Genomic DNA, 23071 nt, shown 5'->3' with positions numbered 1-23071 from the left:
ATATCGATTGTATAACTTTATTTTATTTGATCTTTTATTTATAAACAAGTGATCTCCGAGCTTCAATTAGTTAGATCAATGTTATTAATGGAGAACTTTGTCACTCGTAAATATTTAGCGGCTAACAGCTATGCCACTTTAGCATCTTAAGAATATCTTATCCATTCCATGAGAGATTTTAAAATCAATTAATATTATGAATAACTAAATGATTGTCATATCATTGTATCCAAATTTGCTGCAATAAATAGCCGTAGAAGGACCCACTTTGAAAATGAAAACATACATGATGTAATATCTATCAGGAAGTGGAATTTGTTTCATGGATATCTCTTCTTCTAGATTCAAAAGGATCCTCCCATGCTGTCTTTTACGTAATGTTAAAGTCTTAAAGCATGATGTTAAGACTATGATTTGTGATCATTGATGAATTCATGATGCAGAGTTGGTAGAACTACTCGTTTGGGTGAAAGGGGAGAGTCCTTGTTATTTCTGCAACCAGTTGAAATAGATTATTTACAAGACTTGGAGAAACATGGTGTTTCACTAGCAGAGTATCCTCTTCTCAAAGTGTTGGATAATTTTACATTACACGGACAGAACAAACAAGTAAAGAAGTCTGTTTTCATCGACTTGCATCCTTGGGTCCTTTGTCTCCAGAAGGTACTTGAATCATTCATCATTTTCAAGGTGATACACTGCTGATCTTTCTGAATTCTGGTTTAATATAGATACTCCATTTCCATCTAACTGAATAATACATGAGAAACCTGTATTTTAACATGTTAATCCTATTTTGATTTGGAAAAATGTGCCCAAATTTAACTCTAGAGCCATTATTGTTGTTTGGCTTAGAGCTTTTACAACAATAAAACATTTGGAGTTGCCAATGTTGGTTTTATGCATATGCTAAGCATGAGGACTTATGAAGTGCTGACAATCTAAATTAATGCTAGATAGGTTTGAGTGAAAGGAAATGGAGGGTCTGACGGAGAAATGGGTCATGGTTGTCAAAATCACATGTCAACTCATAATGTTCTATGATTTCTGCTAGGCTCTTCAATCCTAATCACAGCCACCAACTTAGTTTGGTGGAATTGATAAGGGAACTTTTTGAAGTGGTGGGATTGGATGATCCCTGCTACTGTTGAGTCATTGTTTATGGTGGCAGAATCTGGAGAAAATCCAACCTACTCCAAAATGATTAGACTTAGATAACGATAACTATAAACCACTCTTTATCTATTTCCCTATATTATGTCTCCTCCCAAATCTCTGCATTGGCCTTGTTTCCCTTTGATCATTATTTGTGCTAAATGCCACCAAAAAGGGCCTTTGTGCTGCATCTTAGTTGTTCATGTGAGGTGAGCTGCTCTAGGTAGGATGTTTGATCATTCACTATGCCTAGTTTACCTAGGTGGTTATACATCTAATGTATTGACAGAGGTTAAATTAGACTTGCAGGTTGATCTTATGACTTGTAATAGTAAACATCAATAAAGAAGTGGTACTCTTGATATGTCAACTTGTCAAGTATACAAATACTTTTTCTCTCGAATTGAGCCATTGAAATCATGTTACATCTAATAACGAAGAGGGATGATGATTTTTGAAGCGCAATCATCCTTATTCCTCATGATTTCATAGACAATTTTTGTCTACAAATACGATTCTATATAGGGATCTTAGTTTCTATGTATCATAAGCTAATTGTTGCGCTGTCATTTTTTCAGCCCAAGATGAAAGAACTTGCTAGGAAGGGATTTTGCTCTTGGGTCCGTGCTTACAGAGCACATCGTGGTGACCTAAAAAGAGTATTTATGATCAAGAAACTTCACTTGGGGCACGTGGCCAAAAGCTTTGTGTTGAAACAACAACCGTCCTTAGTTGGACAATCCTTCCAAAAGCAAAATAAAAAGAGAAAGAGATTTGAGAAGAAAAGTGGGATATCAAAAAAGAGAAAAGTTGCTAGAGTGACTTAATGCAAACCATGACAATAACTGATGATGCAGTTTTGATGAAGCAAATGATAATGAAAATGACAACTATGGATGGATACCGACATACTGTGTCATGAGAATCTGGATCATTATCCCCTAAAGCCATATGATTCGATACAAAGCTGACACTAAGTGATCCGAGATAAAGTGTCGTAAGGAGTCCTTCCTCCATTGGGACACTGTTCTGTTGTCGACATGAGCTGAACAAAGCTTTATATGATTGATGCTTGGTACTTTCGTTGTGTATCATTTAACTTGTACTATATAATATACGGTAATTAGGTAATTCAAATCATAGTATTGGGGATAAAATAACTTGATTACAATTACACATATGTGTTATCACATCGCTACAAAGCCAGTCTTTTTGCACTGTCCTTACCGTAGTTTAATTCTTCTTTCATGGACCTTTAGGGTATTACACAGCACACTAAACAACAATACTTTTATTGGCAACTGTCTATATATGGTATATTGTTACTCTAATAAAGTAGATGGAACATGTGAAAATTTCTCTATCCTTTTGTGTTTAGAATTTCGCTTTTATGTTTTGAAATGTCAAAACATCGCTGTCTAAATTATAATATTCCAGAGTTGCTCTTTTCTCTATATAACTCTATTTCTTTATCACGCCTTTCTCCTAACGTGAACGGCAACTGAGGAGAGAGACCAGCGAGGTGTTTCGAGCTGTGAAGCGGTGAAGCCAACCAAACTGCCGCCGCGTCAGTTCTCCTTCGCTGTCGCCGTCGCTAGTGAATGCACCACTGCTTCGGTGCATTAACCGCCCCTTCTTTCGTGCGTGACTTATCCCAAGAGGTAAGTTTTGTTATCTTTTATATTTGTGCTCTTTATGGTGCTATTTGCTTGTGATTTCTGATTTCATGGTTCTCTTGAATTGGCTATTACATTACATTCTTACTTATGGTACCATAGCAGTTAATGTTATTAGCTTATTCTTCTTGAATCAATATCTACAGTAGTAATTGATCTTTGTGTTGAATTTTCTTTTGCCAATATGTTTCATGCAGTACCTTTTGTGACTGAGCATCGAAGTCTTTTTCATGTTCGTTTTTCAACCAAAAAAATAAAGAAAAATAGAGAGTTTGTTATTGATGTTTGTCTTTGTCATATGGCTGATATATATAACATATTTTTATTAAAATAAAAGCTTTTTTTACAATTAAAAGAAATGGAACTGTCAATATGATAATCAATGAGGCATAATCAGAAAGTTATACAAATACTTGTGTTTGTTGTAGCTTCAATTGTAAACTATAATTGAGAATAAATTCACGAGTTGTATTAGGTCTCTACCAAGCTTTATGCTATTTTGTCATCTGAGTTGGTATGGCATTGGATAAGGGTTTAGGGTTTTAGAGTTTGAAGAATTGCTTATTGAGTCATTCTAGTTGTGATGATGGTGTGGCTCTTGAATCAAATATTGTTTGTTCTTTTACTATTCTCTAGTCAATAATGCACAACTCCTGCAACACAATTAAAGAATCTAAGAGGGGAGTGTGTTATTTTTTAGTTATTATTGGATTCTGAACAATGATAACGGTAGGAATCCTTTTTATTATTATTAGTGTTAAGTACTAAAATCGTCCCTAAAGCCTGGGGTGAAAATCAAAATCGTCCCCGACCTTTTTTTGTTATTAAAATCATTCTCAACGTTACAAAACGTTATAAAATCGTCCTTTTCTATTTTTTTGGACCAAATTACCCTTAACTATTAATAAAAAGAGTAATTACCCAAATTGGTCCCTGAGGTTTTTAAAATCGGACACTTTAGTCCCCCAGCTTTTGAAATACACAAAAAACTCCCCCAAGTTTAACTCCGGGGGACAAATCAGTCCCTGGCAATCTTTCTCCGTCAATGACAAACGGAGAACGCTGACGTGGAGCCCTGGGCTGGCACACGTGGCAGTCAGTGGTCCACGTGTGCAAAAAGACAGATCAGTCCCTGGGCCTAAACTGTGTCGTTTTGTAGGTTGGCCCCATGTACATCCCTCTTCTCAAAACCAAAATACTCAAAACCCACCCTTTCTTCCTCAATTTATAGAGAAAAGACGTAACCCCTCTTCATCCGTTTCATCTTCAACCTCTGTCACCCACATTCAACCGTCAGCATTTGGGGATGAAATCCCCCTTTGCGTGCATCTAGAGCCCTATTGTTTGCACTCTATAATGGCCAATGTTTCAGCGACCATTAGCGGCGAAAGCTCTGCTGCGTCTAGTCACCGGCGAGGGAGACTAAGCCAGGATAGCATGGGCGAGAGAGGATTAAGCAAAATCGACTTCGCAAAGGGAAAACACCTGAATTGCTTCTGTGGGTATCACGCAATAATACGCAAGTCGACTACTACGGAGAAATCCTGGAAGGTTGTTTTTTGGGTGCCCCATGTACAAGGTAAGAAACCCAAACTATTGCATAACAAGCTTTTTGGATTTGTAGAATGGTTCTGAGCAGAATCAGGAATTGGGTTCATTGCAGGAAAATCAACCATATTGCAAGTTCTTCGCTTGGGTTGAAACTGTTTTTGACCTCAGCTTCAAGAAGGCTGCTGTGAAAGAACCTAGTGAATTGCAGGATTTAGTGGGTATTGTTGGTGGGTTCCAAGATAGATTAATAGAGTTGCAAAATAGGGTGTATGCACTAGAGATGTGTCAAAATACGGAGGCAAAAAAAGAATGCAAGAAGAGTTGGTTTAAGGCGGTTTACTTTATTTATGTATTTTGTGCTGCAAGTTGTGCTATTGTGTTTAAGTATATTGTTGGATCTTAGGTTTTTTGAAAATGTTAGTTATTTGGTGATGTAAATTGAAACTTATGAATGAATGAAATCCTTAAAAATTTCATTATTTTGCTGAAGAATTTTAGGGAGTCAAACATTTTTGTTGGTTAAAAAATATTTGGAAATTTGTTGAAACTTAGTTGTAAAAGAACCATGATTTCTTAAATATAAAGATAATAAGCATATGTTATTTCAATTAGGACCATGAATGTTGAATCATTCCTGTGCATCAAACAATCATTGAATCTGTTACTGAAACAATAGTTATTATTGTATTTTTGCATTAACATATTATCTATGCACTAAAAATGAATACGTAGCACCAAATGAATAATGGAAAAAAACAACACCACCATTACTTATAACAGCGAATATATTGCTTTAATATCAGTTAGCTTCTGCAAAATATAGGATGCAAGTCGCAGATTCAACCTAATAAAAACAACATAACTGTGACAGTAGCAACTTGAACTAAAGTCAGAAATTGGCCATACATTAGCCGAAACATAAGCCAAAAAAACAAAGTTTCATCCACACGAATCTCTTATCAATCCTAAGTTACGAGTATTTTAAGTTTAGGTCCATCAACTTAAAAGCTCATTATCAAAATACAAACGAAACTATTACATCAAAAAAGCATAATCATTTGCCTTCAATCACTTTTGTCTCGGATGCTTGAACCCGGGATTGGGAATAAACTGGAACATCCTTGATGTAGTGCCCTTACTTGCCGCTGTAATTGTTGCTGCCGAGACGCCTTGACTTGGTCTAGGTGGTGGAATAGGAGGTGGAGTGCTAGACTGGACTGGTGCAGGATAATGTGGTCTAATGATAGGCTGCTTGGCCCTTGCACTATGGGGAATTGTTGCTCCAGAATTTGCTGCACCCTGTGATAAAGGAGATAGCATATGCAAAGAGTAGACAATTATATGTTAGCAAACCTAACAGTGTAGTAACACAATGGGTGATTTTTAACTCCAATTTGACTCACCATACTAGACACAAAACCTGGTGCATTAGCTGCAGGCTGAATTGGATTAGGATGATCAACCACATTCTGATGAAAAAATAAGCCAAATATAATTCCAAGTCAGTCCTTGTGAAATTTAGAAAAAGACATATAAGTCCCCAATGATTTTAAAAATATCCAATTAAGTCCCTATGGAAGCATGAAAAACCCAATTTAGTCCTCGCGATCAATAATTAGTACATTAATTATGGTGGTTTACCTGCACCTGGGGTGCTGATTGTGAGACATGCATCTCCTCTGCTGCTTGGTTAGTGGTTTTAGCCGTTGACTGAGCATTTGTACTTCTTCTTAACTTGGTTGATCTTCTATTTGGAGCGGCTGGACCTTTGCATGTTTTCTGGTTATGTCCAGTCTCTCCACATTTAGAACATGTAACCCGAAATGTCTTCTTCACCTTTGAACCGCTTGTCTCATTCTCAGATGGCTCCTTCTTTCTTCTCTTCACTGGTCTTCCAACAGGTCTCTTCAACTTAGGTGGAATTGGATTAATAACTTCAATCTTGTCCCAATACTCTTCTGAGTTCACCGGTTTGATGCAAGGTTGGTATGTGGCCCTTGCTGCCCCAATTTTCAGTAATGGATGTACATAGCCTTCAGGCCTGTCACCCCTCCTAGCAATAGCAGCTAAAGCATGAACGCACGGAATACCTGCAGTTTAACAAGTTTTGAGATTTTGTTACAAACATATACAATTATCAAAATTGTAATATAGTATATTATTGGAGTTTTTTACCAGTCAATTGCCACGCGTTACATGTACACTTGTTCTGGGCCAAGTCCACAGACAGCTTTTTTGTACCTCGCTGGACCTCAAATACTCTCCTCTCGTCATCACCAACCCACATTGGGTGCCAATACTTCACCTCCTTCATGATATCATCTAGTCTTTTCTGCTGCGTAGGAGCTAAGTCAGTACCTCCAAATGTGTCTAACACCTGTTTGTACTTTGTCATTCGTCTCATAATGTAACAGCGAAGCTCCTCACACATTGTGAGAATCGGTTTGGCTCGGTAGTTGACTATCTTTGCATTCCAAACCTCGCAAAGATTGTTGGTTAGATTGTCAGCCTTTGGTCCATGGCTAAAATGGGATTTTGTCCAGCATGCAGGGTCGAACTTCACAAGGTACACCCAGGCCTCTTCATTCACTCTCCGCAATCTCTCCATGCTTGCCTTGAACTCTGAAACAGTTGTGCACTTTGCACATTCCCAAACCATGTTCTTCACTCGCTTGTCCTTGAATCTGTTACTGAAATTCTTCCAAATGTGTCTGATACAGTTCCGGTGATGTGCATGCGGCATCACCTCCTTCAAGGCTGGTAACAAGCCCTACACAAAACAGTGAAATTGTATTCTCTATATCAATTTTTTATTTTAATTGTATATATCAAGTTTTTATTTTAACAAGTGTACATCAGTAAGCCTTAGCTTCTCAATCTCCCTGCCAATAATTAACAAGATAATTTCACATCTTTCAAATTGAGTCAGCTATCTCAAGACCATTTTGAATCGGGTCAAGAAAGAAAACAAGATGAGATCTTCAAAGGTTATAACATGAACCAAATATATAGCCAAGGTTGAAAAAAACAATTACAGCCCATCATCAGAAATAAAAGAAATACTGTAAGGTTACTACGAAGGCAATGAACACATATAGTATAGCATTATATAATAGCATTAAACTTCACACATATAGTATAACATTATATAATAGCATTATATAATAGCATTAAACTTCACATATATAGTATAACATTATATAATAGCATTATATGATAGCATTATATAATAGCATTATATAATAGCATTAATCTGACATCCCACTTTATTACCTTCAGCAGATTATTATCAAACTTCACGAAGCAAGATTCTATATAATAGCATTATATATAATAAGGATTAAAAATGCTGTTTATTAATTTAAATGAGGATTAAAACAAAATTAAGTGAATTGACCTTTTGTTGATCGGATATGAAGTTCCAGCCATGAATGTAATGATCTCCAAGGTCCTCTTGCAGTAAGGTAAGAAACCACTTCCAATTATCTTTTGTCTCACTGTCAACCACCGCATATGCAATCACATAAAAGTGATTATTCGCATCTTGTCCTACGGCTGACAAGAGTTGTCCACCAAATAACCCTTCAGGAAACACCCGTCAAGCCCAATCAGCTTTCTACAACCGGCTTTAAAGCCTCTCTTGCAAGCGTCTAGACATATGTATAGATTGTTGAATGTCGGAGGAGATTCAGGTATTAGTGTCACACCCAACAGTGCAGTGCTACCAGGATTACTCCTCAAAATCTCAAGAAGGTAATGTCTCAGCTTGCTGTATTGTGCTTTCTCATTCTCAATGACACGCTCTCTGGCTTCTTTAAGTGCTCTATAAATCATCTTCCCGTTGATCATCACATTATAGTCAATTTTGATGTGCTCATAGGCTTCATTCAATGTCATGTGTGGTTGAGTCAATAGCCTCTTTTCCAACTTCTTGGCAACCCACTTCTGGTCAGCCATGTTACTCCCAAACTCTCTGCCACATGTATGATTAGGGACATAAGTCTTGATCTGGTATAACTTGTGTTGATTATCCCAAGCACAATAGATAAGCCATGGACAAGGATTTGGAATGATAGCCTGAGTTGTCCCGGATACTACAACGGTAGAGTCATTTGTCTCTTTAGCAGTTTCTTTACTTTCACCATCAACATGTCCCTCCTCCACAGTTGCACGCTCTTCAACATTCCCAGAGTCACCATCAATTGCATCTTCACCATTGTCCTTGTTAGACTCTTCATTTTCTTTAGATGCATCATTGTCTTTCTTGGATTTCCTTGGCTTCTTAATCCTCTCAACCCCGTGTTCACAATCACATCTGACTCTCCTTTGATCATTCTTGATATACCTAATCTTCCTCCCTCAAATATCACATGGTCCTTTAAAGCATTCTTGAAGGACTCAATTGTTGCAAATTCCATGCCCAACTCAAAGTACACCTCTCCAAAACCTGATGCTTCATTGTATTGTGGAAACTCATACTTCTCTCTTTCATCTTCAGAGTTTTCTGGTGTCACTAAAGTTTCTGACTCATAGTCAAATACAGGGTCAGGCTCAACCTCTTCTTCAGCCTCTTCTTGTTCATCATCACTTGCTCCAGCCATTCTTGGGCCACCACCACTTGACCCAGCATGGTTGTGTCTAGCTGCACTTGGGCCACTAAATTTAGGCCCAATATCATCAGACTGCCTAATATGAGGCCCATCAGTAGTTGGCCCAACATGAGGTTTGTTGTTAGTTTTTGAAGCCTTTGTAGTCTTGGAGCCCTTATTAACCTCCTTCTGAGACATCTTCTTCTTCATAGTTTGTTGTTTCCTCCTCGAAGCATTACTTATACTCTCTGTTTTTTTTCCTCCTCTTTTAGGCTTTTTCTTCAGAACCAAACACTCTTCTTCACTGCTTTCATCATCAAAACCTGGGGAAGGTGGTCTATAAGGCTCATCCTCTGTGCTTTCATACCCATCGTCACTAGACTCATTGCTAGACTCATCACCAGCTTCATCTCCAGCTTCATCAACAGGTTCATCAACAGCCTCCTCAACTGGGGTTTCCATGACTCAGTGATCAAAGAAAATGCACATTTCATCAGTTTCCCTGTTCTTCATTAACCCTTCGCGCATTTGATTAATCTCTAAGTCTCCTTTAATAGGATGCAATCCAAACTCCATATTACCAGCAGCTTGATCATACCAATACATCTCTTTGTAATCTATATATCCTAAACCTTTGAATAGAGTCAGCAGATCAAAAAAACAGATGAGATCAATGTCCATCCTTGGAAACCTCTCTACTTTACCATCCATATATAGTAGTGCTCCATTGTTATCCCTCTCAAAATGACCACCATGGTGGAATACAGGAACCACAAAATCCTCCATCACTGGACATAATGCATAATAATTTATTAAAAACAAGCACCACTGCAAAGTTCAATGAAAATTCCTATTTGCTAGTTTATTTTTTTTTCGTTTTATGTCATAATAATAACCAAAACAGAGAGGATGAATAACTATTACAATATTCCATCACAGATTTCTAAACCCTAGGCCAAATCATAAAATACTCATCACTATTACTATAATGGTAGCTAAGAATAATTAACGAGTTTCTAACCTTCTTCAATGCAAGTCTTCAGTGGTCACATCCACTTGTTTGTTGCGTCTGACTAGGCGCTAATAGTAATGGCGACGAACGGAATGGTGACGTTGGGGTGACAAGGTTGAATGTGGGTGATGGAGGTTGAAGATGAAACGGCTGAAATGGGATGATGGCGATGATGTGGGCAATGACCTGGAGTTTAACGTTGAAGATGAAACGGATGAAGAGGGGTTACGTCTTTTCTCTGTAAATTGAGGAAGAAAGGGTGGGTTTTGAGTATTTTGGTTTTGAGAAGAGGGATGTACATGGGGCCAACCTACAAAACGACACAGTTTAGGCCCAGGGACTGATCTGTCTTTTTGCACACGTGGACCACTGACTGCCACGTGTGCCAGCCCAGGACTCCACGTCAGCGTTCTCCGTTTGTCATTGACAGAGAAAGATTGCCAAGGACTGATTTGTCCGCCGGAGTTAAACTTGGGGGAGTTTTTTGTGTATTTCAAAAGCTGGGGGACTAAAGTGTCCGATTTTAAAAACCTCAGGGACCAATTTGGGTAATTACTCTAATAAAAATAATATTAAAAAGATAAAACCCAACCCCACCCACACCCAGCATCCCTTCGTCTCTCCCCCCACCCTAAACCCACCCCCAATTCCATCTTCATCAGTTCCCACTCCCTCACCCCCTCACCCCACTCCCTCACCCCCTCACCCCTGCGTACCCCGCGTGCCGTCCCTGCGTCCAACCCGCTGCTGCCCCTGCGTCCAACCCGCCGCTGCCCTTTCGTTCTTCCTATTTTTTTTATTTTTGAAGAACATATACATGATTGATGATGGATTGTTGCTAATTTTGTGATTATTTTATGATTGATGTTGTTGCTGAATTTTTTTATTTATTTTGCTGATGAAGAAGGGGGTGAGGGAGTGAGGAGTGGGAGATTATGGTAAGGGATTCTATGACTGCCTCTGCTTCTTCTTCTGCTCTGCTTGAACTTCTGCTTCTGAAATTATAACTTGATGATTATTGAACTTTTGGATCTGAAAACTGAAATTGTAGTTGACGATTATTGAATTATTGTTTATTGAAATTGATGTGATTATTGAAATTGTTAAGCTTCTTCTGCTTTTTGATTTTTTTGTTGATTTATTTGTTTTGTGAATGTTGCTGTTAATTTGTTTTGTTATGAGTAATGAATGGTGAGAAAAGGGAGAGGAAGTAAGTGGAAGGAGATTGGGTGAGTGAGGGAGTGAGGGGTGAGGGGTGGGGGCGAGGGAATGGGTTGAGGGGGTTACAGGAGGGTGAGTGAGGGAGTGGGGTGAGGGAGTTACGGGAGGGGATGGGAAGGGAGGGGAGGGGGGAGTTTGTTTTAATTTTTTAATATTATTTTTAATTATTTTTATTAATAATGAAGGGTAATATGGTAAAAAAATAAAATTGAAATAGAAAATGACGATTTTATAATGTTTTGTAACGTTGAAGATGATTTTAATAACAAAAAAAGGTCGGGGACGATTTTTATTTTCACCCCAGACCTTTTAGGGACGATTTCAATACTTAACCCTTATTATTATTATTATTATTATTATTATTATTATTATTATTATTATTATTATTATTATTATAACATCCCACATTTTTTTAAAATCTAAATATAAATAAATTGTGATATTATCTTATTATATTTAAACTTTATATTATTCTATTAGAAATATTTACATAGATTCGGAGATAAATTTATTTTGAACTAATTAATATTCTTAGATAATTTTATTATAATAGAATATTTTGCATAATTTTAGTAATTAAAAAAAAAAGAAAAAATTGTATAGTTTAATTTAAGTGATTTTTATTACGAATAAGTTATGACTTATTATTAATTTGAACTCCTTATTTTGTAAACTAATCTAGTAAGAGTAATCAAATTAGTTTTATTAACATTTGGAGTTAAGTTAATTAATACTATTGTGTAATTTTATAATTGATATTTCGTATAATTCGAAATTAAAATTTAGTAATGAAAGTATTATATAATTTTATTTAAGAAATTTTTATTGTGAATAAATTATAGTTTATTTTATTAGTTTGAGTTCTTAAAGATTATTTTGTTAGGAATGATTATATTGTTTTTTTATAAATACTTAGAGTTTAAATTAATTAATTTTTATGTAAAATTTTTATTATAATAAATTATTTTATATAAATTAAAATTAAAGTCTCGATGATAAAAATATAATAGAAGGTCATATAATTTAATTGAGGTAATTGATATTTCGAATTTAACCGTATTTTATAAAATATGATTAATATGTTTACTTTATAATTTAAATTAGAAATAATTATTTGAGCTCGTTAATTGATTGATAAAATAAAATCTTATACATTTTAAAAATAATCTTTATAATAATATATTTAAATTTTAAATTATTATTTTATCATAAATATTTTGTAAAATTGTTACATTACTCATAAATATTTTACCCTAACCCTCCCTAATTCACAATTTGATTTCAATTAAAACAGTAAAACACAACGCGCACCACGTTCAGAAACGGAAGGGAAAAGAGCGAAGAAGGAAGACAGGGGAAGAAAGGAGAGGAACGAGTGAGAAGAGGAGAGCGAGGGACCCAGGTTGTCACCGTCGAACCCGCCAACCGCGTCGCCGTTGTTCGTCCTCATCACTGCCAGGGACGTCGCTAGGGAGCTCGCGCAAGTTGAACGTGCTGTCTTCCCGCACCAACGCTGCCACCGTCGAGCCTTGTCGTCGTCACGCAAGACGCCACCACGGCCGTTAATCGAAGCCGCCGCTCGCGAAGCCAAACCGCTGTGGAGCCTGAAGCCGAAGGGGGTTGTTACCACTGCTGTTCCTAGGGCACGTTGCTGCTGCTGTTGGGTTCGTCGCAGGGAGGAATCCGAGAAAGGAAAGGAAGAAGGTGGCGATAGAAACCTCCGCTGCTGCTGCTGTTACTATGGGTGTTCCGGAGCTCGCGGTTACTGTCGTTGTTGGTGATGAACCAGGTTGTGTCCTTGCTGCTGATTGATTGTAGTGAGAGACGTTGTAGCCACCACTTTTCATTTTGGTAAGTTCATGGGTAAGACCGCCTTGATTCTTCTGTGTGCCATTTTATTTAGGCAGCTAGTGTTGATCCGTTTAATTTACCAGAGTCATTATTGTCATTGCTCGGTGCCGCTGCCCGTAGTTAGAACTACTGAATGTTGTTGCCGCGGGATTACGTTGAAATTGTCGCTGATGCTGTGAATTCAAAATAAGCGGGCTTATCATGGTTAATTCGTGTGAGTTCAGCTAATCGAGGTAAGGGGTTTAACTTAAACGATTTTAAGAATGCCCATAAAGTTTATTGAGTAATTGCAAATAGTTTTAATTGTTGTGATTAGTTGATTGGCTATATGGATGTTGAATTGTGGCTGTGGATTGATTGAATTTGTGGATTTTGTGAAGTTGATTGATTGTGTGAATTGTGAATTGTTGAGGAGGGATTGCTGAGAACTCTGGGTTTGATGGATTATATTGAATTTGTTACTGTTGAGCTGGTTATTTCTTTATTGTAATGGTGGTGGACTTGGTGATTGATTGGAATTGAGTTTAGAGAATATTTGAAGGATTGAATCTTAAAATGTTGAACTGCTTGCTGAAAATCTGAGTTTTGAAGTTAAATGGCAACTTTGAAAGTGAACCAGAAACTCAATAGTGTTTGAAATGATAAGAAATTAAGAGCTAAGTGAACTATAATGAATATGATTGCTAAGATTTAATTTTGAAGATTTCGTATTAACTAGAGAATTAGTTATTATTTTTCAAAGATAAATTATGAAAATATGATTTTCTGCATTACTTTTAAATGAAGTCAAAAACTTTGAAAAGCTATAACTAATTCCGTGATGATTAGAATTGCATGGGACCAAGTCTGGATTAAACTTGGGAATATGTAGAGCTGGACTGGAAAATTTGAGGTCTTTTCGTTAAATACACAATTTATGGCAAATTTTTAAAGTTTGGTCGATAAATCTGTCCTGCAGCAGAAAAGTTCAAACAGGGCAGCAATTTGTTTATCTTGCTGCGATTCCTACAAGCTGAGTTTTGGGGCTAAACCAATTTTGTTTTAAAATTTGATTAACTTGGTTTATTTCTCTAAAACTTCAGAATTTTAGGAGTTAAGGATTGGGAGTTGCGAATTTTTGAAAGTTAATGAGTTAAGCTGGAAAGAACCAGTTTTCAGCAAGTTATGCATCAACTTCCGATGCTTGTAACTCTTAGAATTGAATAGCAATTGGGTTGCAACCAAGACACACATGTTGCTAGATAAGTTAGGAGTTTCCAAGCCAAACTGTAGCCTAATTGAAGTTTTGTAGTAAAAGTTATACAAGTTGAAAGATACTAAGCTTGTTGGTTTGTAAAACAGATTTTGACTTACTTTAACTTAACTTTCAACTTATGTAAATTCTTCATTAAAAATGATATTGACCTAAAACCAATTGAGAAAAAAACTTGGATAATTTAAGTTTAACCATGTTAATTTTGAAGGTGGTTGGATTTAATTTGGATTTTATATGGAATATTAAATATTACACACTGCTGCGGTTTTTCTGGTTTTTTAAACATTATAGAGCAGTCACGGTTTTCCTACTATTCCCGAGGCTAGATTGATCAGAAAATTATGATTTTTGGTTTACTAGAAAGCTTAATCCGAGACGGTCGCATGGATATAAAGTTTGTACAATTTCGAATTCATTTGGTATTTTAAAAACAAAATTGAGATTGGGCTACCGATGTGGTTTTGGTGACAACCTTGGATATAGATTTTAAGAAAAGATTTCTATATTATTTCCAAATGTTTTTGAGAATATAATGCTGTGGCAATTGCCGATAAGAGGTTGGTGAAATGTTGAGAAAGAGGGAACCCGTAAAGGTGGCCAAGTTTTATTTTTAGGGGAGATTATGTCCGAATTTTTATAAAAAATATAAGGTGGTAATTAAAATGAATACTTAAGTATTATTTAATGATAATAACTTCAATGATTCTTTTGAGAAAAGATTATTTGGTTTATGAGGTTGTTGGCAAGGGCGTGGGTCTTGTCTTGCTTGCGTATTTGCAGTTATGAAAGAAAAAGGAAAGAGTAGAGTACTTATCGTATGTTTATCTGTTGCTTGAGGCAACCCAAGAGATATTTGTTTATTGATTTGTTGCTTGAAGCAACCCAAGAGATATTTGTTTATTTATTTGTTTGTTGCCCTGAGGCAACCCAAGATCTTCTGTAGGGAAACTAGGATACCTACAGCAATTTTCCGTTCCCAAGAGTATATATTTCCTGCGAGTAGAAAGTAGAGGCTATCTCAATAGAGCTGCTAATAATTATATGCGCATTTATTTGAACGGAAAATCGTATCCGGGAAATCGTGAATTCGTGACCGGATAAATGTCGGGAATGCGGGTGCCAACCGACACATGAGCTCATGGCTTGTACTAGGACTAGACATTCATCATATGCATCTATGTGACATTGTTTGGGTGTGCATATTGTAATTGGTTTGCCTATGTGAATAATTCTGTTTAACTGCTAATTGTTATACTTGATGTAATTGCTCTTGATTGTGTTTGAACCTCATTACTTGTGTTTGTAACTGGTTGACTGGACTGTGGTGAATTGTGTGATGATTGAATTTGCTTGGGCCTGAGGCCGTGACTAGTTTGTGTTTGAGGCTTAGTAGAGTATGAAAGATCAAGCTGGTTCAGCATAGACTTAATGAACCTATGCTTGGAACAAATTGGTCATTCATACAGTTTAGGAAAACTTTTAAGATTATTATAAAGGAAAATATGGATTTAGGATTTTGGATAACTAACTGATGCTTTTAAAGAAGGTTATGGAATTTAAATGTTAAGCCGTTGGTTTTCAAGAGGATTCATAAGGCAATGAAGACAGTTTTCTTTAAAATATCTCGGAACGGAATTAACTATTTGCGTTTTATTCTCTACTTTCACATTTCACGGCATTCTCTACCTCTACTGAGAACATGTGGTTTGGTTTTCACCCCCCAAATTTTCTACCCTTTCAGTGACATAGGTTTGAAGACGCAATATGAAGCTGCGAGTGATTTGTAGGTTTTCTTTATGGTTTTAATTACTTTCATAGAGTCCCTTCGTTGTTGTCCCTTGAGATTTTATTTTACATAGAGGGGTAGGTTTGGTATATTGTATTTGAGTTTCATTTGGTTTCTTCTGTATAAGAACTATTATTAATAATATTTATGTGATTATTATTTGTTGGAAATCTTTGAAACATGACTTTAATGAATAAAAACAAAATTTTTTGGCATTTTCTTAAAACTGAAACGCGAACTCGATACAAAGGCTCGATAATTAAGTAGTTAATACTAGAAAAGTTTATGTAATGTTCTTTCTAGTAGAAATACCTTGACTTAAGCAAGGTATTTTGCTGGACGGGACGTTACAATTATTATTATTATTATTATTGTTGTTGTTGTTGTTGTTGTTGTTGTTGTTGTTGTTGTTGTTGTCAAAGTCAAATAATCTATTGCAATATCTGCCATCTCTAATTTTTGTTAAACCCTTGGTGTAATGGTGCTATAGAGTTGAGAATTTGAAAGAAAAGAAATGGGGATGAAGAAGAGCGAAAAAGGCAGCAAGAAAGTGATGGAAAATAAGAAGAATGAGAAGAAAGATGTTGGCAGTGCTGCCAGCAATGCAACGATGGAAAATGACAGCGTTTTTGCTTCTTGCTCCTTCTCTAGCCTTGGCCTTCGCCCTTCCTTATGCGATGAACTGCGTGGTATTTCCTCTCTTGCTCTCCCGCTTTCTTTGATTTTTATTTCTTTCATAAATTTTCATTCCTAGCGTCACAGAAGCATGCCTGGTTAGAATTGAGCTTAAGAGTAACCTACAATTTCCCCTTTTTTTTTGTTCGAAATGAGAAAAGAGTTTATATGTTTTTTGTTGATAGAAAAATTGGGATTCGAGGTTCCAACTCTGGTGCAAGCTCAAGCCATTCCTATTATTCTCGCTGGCCGTCATGCGTATCCTTTTTTCCTTCTCTGGATTTAGAAATCTTCCTTCATCTTCTTTTCTTTAGCACATGCTATATCTTCTTATTTCTGGGTTCCTTAATGATAAAATTTTAGACTTATTAATGCTGCCACAGGCACAGGGAAGACAGTTGCCTACTTAGCTCCACTTATTCATCACTTGCAGAATTATGATACTTGCATACAACGCTCTGATGGAATATTTGGTAAGTCTTTTTTTGATACCTATTTGTTACTACTATTGAGGAGCACATATGTGAAGTTTAATGATAATGCATCATCTGAAAGTTGTGTGTTAATATTTTTTATGGGAATATTGTACTGACCGTTTGTTTTCCCCTTTTTGTAACACAAAATAATATTGCATTTCTTTCTTTAATTTAGTCTGAATCAGTTACAGATTTAATTGATTTGTTGGAAATAGCGTTGGTTCTTGTACCGACGCGTGAGCTATGTCTGCAGGTTTATGAAATTCTTCAAAAGCTATTGCATCGTTTCCATTGGATTGTTCCCGGGTATGTTATGGGTGGTGAAAATAGATCAAAGGAGAAAGCTAGGCTACGCAAAGGTAGAAATCAAGTATATTTATCAATAACATTTTTAATAGGGAAAAAAAGAACAGCATTCCTATTATCTTTTCATATTTAAGGTTTTGTCCCTTTTTAATCTTTTTCTTTTGTTCATGCGATGGAATTATCAAACTGATAGCAACAACATTATGAAATAAAGTTGTTTCATGATAACATTATTTAAAATGTGCTTTAGCTTGTTAGAGGAACAAGGTTGGATATTCACTGTACCTCGTCAAATTTGTAACCTGTGGTTATTATTTTAGGCATATCAATTCTTATAGCAACACCTGGGCGTCTTTTAGATCATTTGAAGAATACATCATCATTCTTGTACACAAAATTGCGCTGGATAATTTTTGATGAAGCTGATAGGTATGGCTTGCATCTATTGATGCTATAGAAATTATCATGTGTTGGCATAGTAAATGTGATAATGATTATGCATATAGTTTTTTTTTTTTTGCCAAGTATTTTTTTTAAAAGGGTTAGCTGGATGTATGGTTTTCTGCAGGATTTTGGAATTAGGATTTGGACAAGATATACAGGAAATACTACATCTTTTGGGTTCAAGGAAAGCAGCAAATGATAACAAGGAGAGTACAGTTCCAAGAAACTCTGAATTTCAAAGGCAGAATTTGCTTTTTTCTGCCACCTTAAATGAGAAAGTGAACCATCTTGCTAAAATAAGTTTACACAATCCAGTGATGATTGGTCTTGAGGGTAAAACAAGAAAACCAGTATCAACAATTGAAAGCATTGATCCTTCAGAGTTTGATGAAGAAGACGAAGTCAAGTATTCCAGTAAAATACCAATAGCTGTAGATTATAAAATCCCCACACAGTTAATTCAGAGATACGTGAAAGGTATGTGATAATTAGTTTCTTTTTTATCTTTCCTTCACTGCATTTCGTGGTTAATATTCTCAAGATGCTGAGTACCTAATTGGAATACAATTTTGCTAAGCAGTGCCTTGTGGTTCTCGGCTTGCTGTTCTTCTTTCAATTCTAAAGCATCTTTTTGAAAGAGACACTTCACAAAAGGTTAGGCGTCACTTGCTCTAAAGATACTTTCCTTATCTATATTATATGTAGGATGTTGGAGTTAGAAGATTTTTAACTCTCCGCATTCTCTCTTGCTTTTAGTAGCTGTATTTCTTATCATTGGCAAATATTGACATGACCGTGCACAATTTAATATTTCTGGTGTACTTCTGAAGAATTATGTGATGGGGACAACAAAAGCTTGTCGATATCCCTTGAAAACAGTTGACAAATGGAAGGCATTATTTTTTTATTTATGCGACTGGAACTTATATTTGGCATGCATCGATCCTTAACTTTATTTTCCCCTTGCCAATTGAACATGCTGTTATTCAACTATTATGCTTTAAGATTCACATAATTGACCTAGTGATTTTACAGGTTGTGGTATTCTTTTCGACATGTGATGCGGTAGACTTTCACCATTCGCTACTAAGTGAGTTCCACTTCTCGACTGATCCTCAAACAAAAGAAAGGGTCATACAGATGTTTCTTGGATGCCAAACTTTTCGATTGCATGGTAATATGGAACATGAAGACCGGAGATCTACTTTTCAGGCTTTTAAAACTGAGAAATCTGCTTTGCTTTTGTCCACTGATGTTTCTGCTAGAGGCCTGGATTTTCCTAAGGTTCGATGCATCATACAGTATGATTCTCCTGGGGAAGCTACTGAATATGTGCACAGGTATGTATACGTATTTTTTGTTTTGGCTTCTTTTACCATGTTTTTAGGGGTGGTTATGTGGAAGGCATTTTTTTTCTGATTTTAATTCTAGTTTTTTATGCTAATTGCAGTCCAAACAAACCTCCCCGGACCATTTTATATCAATTGTATAACTTTATTTTATTTGATCTTTTATTTATAAAACAAGTGATCTCCGAGCTTCAATTAGTTAGATCAATGCTGTTAATGGAGAACTTTGTCACTTGTAAATATTCAGGGGCTAACAGCTATGCCACTCTAGCATCTTAAGAATGTCTTATCCATTCCATGAGGGATTTTAAAATCAATTAATATTCTGAATAACTAAATGATTGTCATATCATTGTATCCAAATTTGCTGCAATAAATAGCCCTAGAAGGACCCACTTTGAAAATGAAAACATACATGATGTAATATCTATCAGGAAGTGGAATTTGTTTCATGAATATCTCTTCTTCTAGATTCAAAAGGATCCTCCCATGCTGTCTTTTATGTAATGTTAAAGTCTTAAAGCATGATGTTAAGACTATGATTTGTGATCCTTGATGAATTCATGATGCAGAGTTGGTAGAACTGCTCGTCTGGGTGAAAGGGGAGAGTCCTTGTTATTTCTGCAACCAGTTGAAATAGATTATTTACAGGACTTGGAGAAACATGGTGTTTCACTAGCAGAGTATCCTCTTCTCAAAGTGTTGGATAATTTTACATTACACGGACATAACAAACAAGTAAAGAAGTCTGTTTTCATCGACTTGCATCCTTGGGTCCTTTGTCTCCAGAAGGCACTTGAATCATTCATCATTTCCAAGGTGATACACTGCTGATCTTTCTAAATTCTGGTTTAATATAGATACTCCATTTCCATCTAACTGAATGATACATGAGAAACCTGTATTTTAACATGTTAATCCTATTTTGATTTGGAAAAATGTGCCCAAATTTAACTCTAGAGCCATTATTGTTGTTTGGCTTAGAGCTTTTACAACAATGAAACATTTGGAGTTGCCAGTGTTGGTTTTATGCATATGCTAAGCAAGAGGACTTATGAACCGCTGACAATCTAAATTAATGCCAGATAGGTTTGAGTGAAAGGAAATGGAGGGTCTGACACGGAAATGGGTCGTGGTTGTCAAAATCACATGTCAACTCATAATGTTCTATGATTTCTGCTAGGCTCTTAAATCCTAATCACAGCCACCAACTTGGTTTGGTGGAATTGATAAGGGAACTTTTTGAAGTGGTGGGATTGGATGATCCCTGCTGCTGTTGAGTCATTGTTTATGGTGGCAGATTCTGGATAAAAATCCAACCTACTCCAAAACGATTAGACTTAGATAACGGTAACTATAAACCACTCTTCATCTATTTCCCCATATTTATGTCTCTTCCCGAATCTCTGCATTGGCCTTGTATCCCTTTGATCATCATTTGTGCTGAATGCCACCAAAAAGGGCCTTTGTGCTGCATCTTAGTTGTTCATGTGAGGTGAGCTGCACTAGGTAGGATGTTTGATCATTCACTATGCCTCGTTTACCTAGGTGGTTATACATCTAATGTATTGACAGAGGTTAAATTAGACTTGCAGGTTGATCTTATGACTTGTAACAGTAAACATCAATAAAGAAGTTGTACTCTTAATATGTCAACTTGTCAAGTATACAAATACTATTTCTCTCGAAATTGAGCCATTGAAATCATGTTACATCTAATAACGAAGAGGGATGATGATTTCCAAAACACAATCATCCTTATTCCTCATGATTTCACTGAATTTTTTTTTTACAAATACGATTTTATATAGGGATCTTAGTTTCTGTGTATCATAAGCTAACTGTTGTGTTGTCATTTTTTCAGCCCAAGATGGATGAACTTGCTAGGAAGGGATTTTGCTCTTGGGTCCGTGCTTACACAGCACATCGTGGTGAGCTGAAAAGAATATTTATGATCAAGAAACTTCACTTGGGGCACGTGGCCAAAAGCTTTGCTTTGAAACAACAACCATCCGTAGTTGGACAATCCTTCCAAAAGCAAAATAAGAAGAGAAAGAGATTTGAGAAAAAAAATGGGCTATCGAAAAAGAGAAAAGTTGCTAGAGTGACTTAGGTTCAGTTTGGATAAATAATTTAAATAAGTTCTTTTTAAAGATTTTTATTAATAGCAGTTTATAAATAAGTTATTTTGTATTTGGATTTTTAATTATAAAAGTATTTATTTTAAAGTTATAGTGTTAGGATAAATAACTCAAAAAATAAATTTTTTTTACAGAAGAAAATAAATATTAAAATAATGATGATAACAAATACTTTCTAATATTGAATGTTGGTTTTACATAACCTAATTACTAATATAGTGTATGATATCATAAGTGAAAATAAAAAATAAATATAAAATGTATTGTTACGATGGGTAATCGGAGATTGATGGACTGGATGGAGTTAGTTGGCCCAAATGTGTGAAGGAGGAGGACTCCGAATGGATCTGCAACTCGGGAGGCTTCGTCCGATTTGTTTGTGCAAGGAGATGGGGGTGGTACCTGCAAAGACACTCCGATGTCTAAATTAGCAAGGGTGTGAGCAGATCTAGAGAGTATTGGGCTTAGAGATACCTGAGGGGTGTCAGTGTATTTATAGTGGTGAGCCAATAACCACCGTTGGAGTAGTGTTATATTTTTAGGGCGTTAACCGTCTCATTATCTTAGGGAGGTTAAGATATGGCTCGTGGAAGTAGTTAGAGAGATTCTAGAGATAGTTATTCATTTAAATGAGTGTTTATCCGCCAGCTAATCTCGTGTCCGACTTCTTTAGAACAGGTCGTGGTGAGTACCGACTTCATAGTATGAAGATTGGTACTGGTGAGCCCCAACCCTTTGGATTAGGTCCTTTGATTGATCCTGGGCCTTTATTATTGGGCCAGGGTATGAATAGTGCCCCTACTCGAGCCCAATTTTTTCAAGATTTGGGTTCGAGTATTCTACTCGGGGTCGTAGCTGACTTATTGGAGGACCGATGTGATTTTCTAAAACCGTCGTGACTTTCCGTGTCCTTTGGGTTCTGACGGTTACGTCTAATCAAGCGTCGTGTCCGTTAGGGATGTGCGTAGGTCTTGGTAATGGTGCATTTCTCATTAATGACTGCCCCGCTTTTACCATTATGCCCTTAGCATGTTTATAAATACTTTCCCTCTCTTTCATTTTTTCGTTTCTGCAATTTTTCAAATTTCTTCTTTCTTCGTTCGTGCTGCGTTCTTGCGTTCGGAGACTTCTGCTTCTTCCAACCTTCACTTTGGATAAAGGTTAGCTTTTCTTCTTTCATGACATGCTTTGTGTTTGCATGCTTTTATCTTGTTGGTAGATAGGTTGGTTTGTAGATTTTGGCTCCGTATCTCCTCCCTTTAGAGACCATGTTTTTGATTTCCTTTTCTTTTTCTTTTGTAGGTTTTTGTCACCCTTTGTAAGAAAAAAAATGGCTTCCGTAGATGTTCTTTCTCAATGGGTTGATGTCACGGTCCTAGGGGAGGAACCCTTGGTCGATGCTGAGTTTATTACTCATCTTCGTACTCACCACAGGATTTGTACTTCTGAGGAGGACGAGCCAAAGTATGAGTTGGTAGTCCCGGGTCCAGAAGACCGGGTTTGTTTTGGAAGGGCCGAAGAGGCGGCCCCTCATTTTTTCTTTATGTATGAATGTATGATCACCCGTTTGGGTGTTTTTCTTCC

The 23071-nt window shown here is 36.4% G+C and overlaps 1 protein-coding gene and 1 pseudogene across 4 annotated transcripts; both read left to right on the top strand.

The window, feature by feature from the left end:
* The window catches only part of LOC112783195 (DEAD-box ATP-dependent RNA helicase 17-like), a 5097-nt pseudogene extending 2748 nt beyond the window's left edge, over positions 1-2349 (top strand).
* Positions 2350-12473: 10124 nt separating this feature from the next.
* Positions 12474-21574, top strand: LOC112791881 (DEAD-box ATP-dependent RNA helicase 17). Of its 4 annotated transcripts, XM_025834897.3 has the most exons (13): positions 12474-13055; positions 13139-13288; positions 16052-16093; positions 16587-16785; positions 16957-17029; positions 17135-17244; positions 17463-17606; positions 17874-17982; positions 18122-18474; positions 18578-18651; positions 19033-19337; positions 19919-20165; positions 21211-21574. In XM_025834897.3, exons 4-13 carry the CDS (start codon positions 16611-16613, stop codon positions 21457-21459), a joined length of 1839 nt encoding a protein of 612 aa, XP_025690682.1. In that variant the 5' UTR covers positions 12474-13055; positions 13139-13288; positions 16052-16093; positions 16587-16610; the 3' UTR covers positions 21460-21574. The 4 variants fall into 4 exon arrangements, 3 of the variants coding, with proteins under 3 accessions (XP_025690682.1, XP_025690683.1, XP_025690685.1); XR_011870041.1 differs by lacking the exon at positions 16052-16093 and having other exon boundaries at positions 12477-13055; positions 19919-20696; XM_025834898.3 differs by lacking the exon at positions 16052-16093 and having other exon boundaries at positions 12477-13055.
* The last annotated feature ends 1497 nt before the right edge of the window (positions 21575-23071 follow it).

Source organism: Arachis hypogaea, chromosome 13, assembly GCF_003086295.3.
Source record: "Arachis hypogaea cultivar Tifrunner chromosome 13, arahy.Tifrunner.gnm2.J5K5, whole genome shotgun sequence".
Lineage (NCBI taxonomy): Eukaryota > Viridiplantae > Streptophyta > Magnoliopsida > Fabales > Fabaceae > Arachis > Arachis hypogaea.
This window is presented reverse-complemented; position numbering and strand designations above follow the sequence as displayed.

Excerpts from the sequence above, each read along its gene's own strand:
- LOC112791881 (XM_025834897.3), top strand. The coding sequence starts at position 16,611 with ATGGGGATGAAGAAGAGCGAAAAAGGCAGCAAGAAAGTGATGGAAAAT. Across the intron at positions 17,245-17,462 it reads ACGCTCTGATGGAATATTTG|CGTTGGTTCTTGTACCGACG; the intron begins GTAAGTCTTTTT and ends TGTTGGAAATAG. Across the intron at positions 17,607-17,873 it reads GAAAGCTAGGCTACGCAAAG|GCATATCAATTCTTATAGCA; the intron begins GTAGAAATCAAG and ends TTATTATTTTAG.